This window comes from Trachurus japonicus, chromosome 9, assembly GCF_045865225.1.
Source record: "Trachurus japonicus isolate A0001 chromosome 9, Traja_1.0".
In the NCBI taxonomy this organism is placed as follows: Eukaryota; Metazoa; Chordata; class Actinopteri; order Carangiformes; family Carangidae; genus Trachurus; species Trachurus japonicus.
The window spans coordinates 24,325,033-24,329,705 of NC_140915.1; the positions used below are offsets into that span (position 1 = coordinate 24,325,033).

At 45.5% G+C, this 4,673-nt stretch overlaps 1 protein-coding gene across 1 annotated transcript; it reads left to right on the top strand.

The window, feature by feature from the left end:
• Positions 1–4,442, top strand: LOC146981488 (eosinophil peroxidase-like). The gene is made up of 14 exons (XM_085786744.1): positions 1–122; positions 399–486; positions 600–775; positions 868–1,000; positions 1,210–1,339; positions 1,522–1,728; positions 1,820–2,180; positions 2,304–2,464; positions 2,569–2,827; positions 2,918–3,088; positions 3,185–3,422; positions 3,527–3,723; positions 3,826–3,858; positions 3,979–4,442. The coding sequence occupies exons 1-14, from the start codon at positions 56–58 to the stop codon at positions 4,389–4,391; spliced, it is 2,634 nt and encodes an 877-aa protein (XP_085642870.1). The 5' UTR covers positions 1–55; the 3' UTR covers positions 4,392–4,442.
• The last annotated feature ends 231 nt before the right edge of the window (positions 4,443–4,673 follow it).

The following is a 4,673-nucleotide window of genomic DNA, read 5'->3' on the forward strand; positions in this document are numbered from 1 at the left end:
GAAGTTATTTGAGCAGTGCTTGAATGACTGGAGAATTCTTATCTGTTTTACAGAGATGGGTCGTTTTCTGTGTTTGCTGGCTGCGACACTTTGCCTGTCCTTGCAGTGGCAGGTGGATGCTGGTGAGTGTCATTTTCAAGGAGCTATATTAATTTGTTGTGTAACTAAGCTACACTAATCCAATTTATTATTTTATGTTTCAACATATTTAACATCGCATCTTAAACAAGTGTAGCCAATGTTTGGGTACTCTGCATATATACTCTGTACTATACTGTATAAATGTTCTGGAAAATGTTGGAATTGTGTGCTATGTGGCATCAGAAATACACTGGGCAAAAACATCTGCATTAAAGGTGAACCATAGGCCCAAGTGAAATAAGACACTTTTTTTTCAGAGTCCCATTTGAGCCGGAGTATGATTGCAGAACTAGTGAAAGCGGCCAAGGCCACTGTGGATAACGCCTATGAATATTCCAGACAGGAGTGAGTGTGCAAATCCGATGAGAGGCTTTCTGTTGTTAATCAGAAAAAACAACCCAATGGTTGTAAATGATGTTATTCTGAATTAATAAGTCTGACCTGACCACTCGATGCAGGAGCCTTGACCGTGTGAGGCGGAATGCAGCACATCCTTCAGATGTTCTGCGACTGCTGAAACAACCCGTTGGACCAACCCGTACGGCTGCCCGTGCTGCAGACTATATGGACGTAGCTGTTAAGATGTTGAAGAGGTCTCTCAACAGACGCCCAAAACGCTCCATCAATGCCACAGGTATGTGGTCTTAACAGATTCTCTGATTGATGCTTGTACATATGTGTGCAAGTCGGCTACAGCTGCGTTTGTTTTTTCTTCTTCTTCTTTAGATCTGATCTCTGAGGAGGACCTGGAGGTCATCTCTGAGCTTACAGGCTGCTCACCCCGACACCGGGTCCCCTCTTGTGCTACAACTCCCAACTTAGACAGGTTTCGCACTCCAAGCAGCACCTGCAACAACAGGTGAGGGACATTTATTTTTCAGTTCGGTAATTTTCAAATGGCCAAAAATGACAGCAAGGCAAGTGATGTGATGTTCCTGACCACATGTGTCCTTTTCTCTGTGATCTCCCAGTTAAGAACATTTAATAAGTGTGACATGCCAGAAAAATGATCTCCTAAAACAGAAAGGAAAACAGAGAGAAATAATGGATTTGTTTTCTCCCATACAGAGAAAACACAAGATGGGGATCCTCCAACGTCCCTTTCACCCGCTGGCTCCCTGCTGAGTATGAGGGTGGCCTCTCTCTACCTAAAGGCTGGTCCCATGGGCTGAGAGTCAATGGACATCATCTACCACTGGTAGTGCACATTTATTATCATAAAATAGGTCATTAAGTACTATGTAAACTGTGAATATTGTGATATAAAACAAGTTATACATTCAATTGTTTAATCACATCTTCCTCACTTGTAAGTGAAGAATAAGAGATAAACAGTGATCGGTAAATTCATCACTTTTATTGTCTATATCTTGTCCCCAGGTCAGGGAAGTGTCCAACCGGATTCTGAGCGCAGCCAACGCTGACGTGGAGAGCGACCCACTCTACACTCACTTGGTGACAATCTTTGGCCAGTGGACAGACCACGATCTGACCTTCACTCCTCACTCTCCTGTCATCCGCTCCTTCAATAACGGCATTGACTGTGATAAAAGCTGTGAACGCACAGAGCCCTGCTTCCCCATCAAGGTCAGTGTCACTGCTTTATAAAGGAGAACAGGTGAAACACCTAAAGAACTGACAAACACTTAATGCTAACTGCCTCTTGTTGTCTGAATAGATTCCTAAGAACGACTCCCGTTTTCATGAAGGGTCAGAGGAGTGCATGCCCTTCTTCCGCTCAACAGCAGGCTGCGGTTCAGGCAACACAGGCCACATCTTCGGTGCGAGTACTGTCCGTCAGCAGATGAACTCTCTCACAGCTTTCCTTGATGTGGGTCAGGTCTACGGCTCAGACGACGCCAAAGCTCGTTTCCTACGCAACCTGACCACAGACGAGGGTCTTTTGAGGGTCAACACAAAGTTTACTGACAATGGCCGTGAGCTCCTGCCCTTCACCAACATGGGTGCCAACATGTGTGCTTCACGAGCCCGCATTACTAATGACGTTGAGGCTGAGGAGGTGCCCTGCTTTCTGGCTGGTGAGTAGCAACAAAAGCACTGACTTGCTGATTCCAGTTCAAGCATCAACCACATTGTGGTTGTTACAAGTAAAACAACTTTAGTTGTATTCATTAAAATCTGCGTTGTACTTTTTCGTCCAGGTGATGAGCGCAGCAATGAGAACATTGGTCTGACCTCTCTGCACACACTGATGATGCGTGAGCACAATCGTTTGGCTCGTGCCCTCGCCAAGCTCAATCCTCACTGGGGCGGAGAGAGACTCTACCAGGAGGCCCGCAAGATCATGGGTGGATACTTCCAGGTGAGGGAGGGGCTCAGCTCTATGAAGAGCACAAACCTTGCATCAAGAACTGTGTCCTTGATCGGGGTAAGGGTTGATCTGACTCCGATTCCTTTTGTTTTCAGGTTCTTACTTTCAGAGACTACTTGCTCCACATTGTTGGTCCAGACTTCATTGCCAGGCAGCTTTCCACCTATCCTGGTTATGATGAAAACGTGGATCCCAGCATCTCCAATGTGTTTGCCACAGCTGCCTACCGATTTGCTCACCTGATGGTTCAGCCTTTCATGTTTCGGCTTGATGAGGACTATCAGGAGCACTCTGATTATCCCTCCCCACTGCTTCACAGAGCCTTCTTTGCACCATGGAGGATCGTCTTTGAAGGTATAGCAAAGATCTCTAACTTCTTAGTTCTTCGAAACAGAGAGAGTAAATGCAAGTGATCAGAATTAAACGCCCTTTAATGCTTTACAGGTGGATTGGACCCAGTGCTGAGGGGGCTGGTGGGCCGCCAGGCCAAGCTGAACACACAGGATCAGATGATGACTGATGAGCTGAGGGACAGGCTTTTCCAATTCTCTGTTGAATTGGCTCTGGATCTGGGAGCACTCAACATGCAGAGAGGAAGAGACCATGGACTACCTGGTATTTATTTGACCCTATAGCTTTGTATGCTATGTTGAGAATGTATTTAGCATGTGCACTTTTGGGTGTTTTACAGCGCGTTATCTTCCTTTTCAGGTTACAACAAATGGCGTGGGTTCTGCGGACTGTCACAACCCAAAACTCAGGCTGAGTTGGCAACAGTTTTGAACAACACTAAACTAGCCAAGCACCTCCTGGATCTCTATCGCACACCCGACAACATTGACGTGTGGTTGGGAGGGGTGGCTGAGCCATTCGTCAAAGGAGGAAGAGTGGGACCTCTGTTTGCCTGCTTGATTTCCACTCAGTTCCAGAGGATCCGCCAGGGAGACAGGTACATTCACCTCCACAGACATTACTTAAATATGTGGATACAGCTTTTAGCAGCACCTGTATGTTTCCTTTGCAATGCCATGCTAACAACTTGTCCAATATCAGGCTTTGGTGGGAGAACGATGGAGTCTTCACTGATGCTCAGAGGGAGTCCCTGAGGGAAACATCACTTGCTCGCATCATCTGTGACAACACTGACATCACTGAGGTACCTGAAAGACCCTTCCAGTACAGACCTCGAGGATCTGGTTACGCCAGGTGTGAGGACATCCCTGCCTTTGACCTCAGTCCATGGAGTGATGGTGAGTTGATGTACTGAAATTTGCCCTGACACAGCTGATGATGACTTGTGCCAACACTGAAGTAGTTTGGGAATACTGATTTTCACCTTTAATCTTCTGTAGGAGGAAACACAGGTGGATCACAGCCATCACCAGGTAAGTCTACCACCTCTTCCTCTATTACTGATAAATACTAATTTATTGTTAATGTTCTTAATGTGAGTGTAATGTGAAGGTTCAATTGATACATTTTTTTCCACATTGTTTTTCACACAGGAGGAGCAACACCTAAGCCAAAAGTCTACAAAGAGCAGAATGTTGCATTCTCAGTTCGACTGGGCAACAGTTTCCCCAAAACTAGCTCACCCATCCCCTTCCATGATGTGATCTACAATGGACAGAACAGCTATGATGTAAACACAGGGGTTTTCACTTGTGAACATCCAGGTGTTTATGAATTTCAGTTCCACTGTACAATCAACAGGAATGATGCCAGTATAGATCTGATGCGTAATGGAGATCTGATTGTCCACTCATTCACCACACGGCAGAATGGGTTCACCACAGCCAGTGGTCAAACATATGTTAAGCTTCAGAAGGGAGACCAAGTCTGGCTGGTGGCCAACCATGGTGGCAGTGGTATCACCAGAGACAGCTTCTTCTCAGGGCATCTGCTGTTCACGGAGTAGGAAACCAGCTGCTGATCTGTGACACCCTCAAAACTCTCCAAGTAGAGTTTGTCAGGGTTAAAGCTACTATAATGCAATTGAAGACAAACTAAAGTGTTAAAATTGGCAATTCTTGTAGTCAACCTTGCTGACAGAGTGATTACATAGAACAAAAGTTCAATGTCCATTAGCAAACAACAGATGGCACTGAAACTGATGGAGAAATGCAGAGTTTGCTAAAATAACTTAAGTCTTTGATAGTGTGTGTGCCCATGCATGTAGCATTCTGTACATCAGTTCAAG

Bases quoted from the DNA above. Each gene is read 5' to 3' on its own strand.
- LOC146981488 (XM_085786744.1), top strand. From the start codon at position 56: ATGGGTCGTTTTCTGTGTTTGCTGGCTGCGACACTTTGCCTGTCCTTG. The intron at 1,340-1,521 runs GTAGTGCACATT...TCTTGTCCCCAG, and splicing joins ATGGACATCATCTACCACTG to GTCAGGGAAGTGTCCAACCG. The intron at 3,423-3,526 runs GTACATTCACCT...GTCCAATATCAG, and splicing joins AGGATCCGCCAGGGAGACAG to GCTTTGGTGGGAGAACGATG.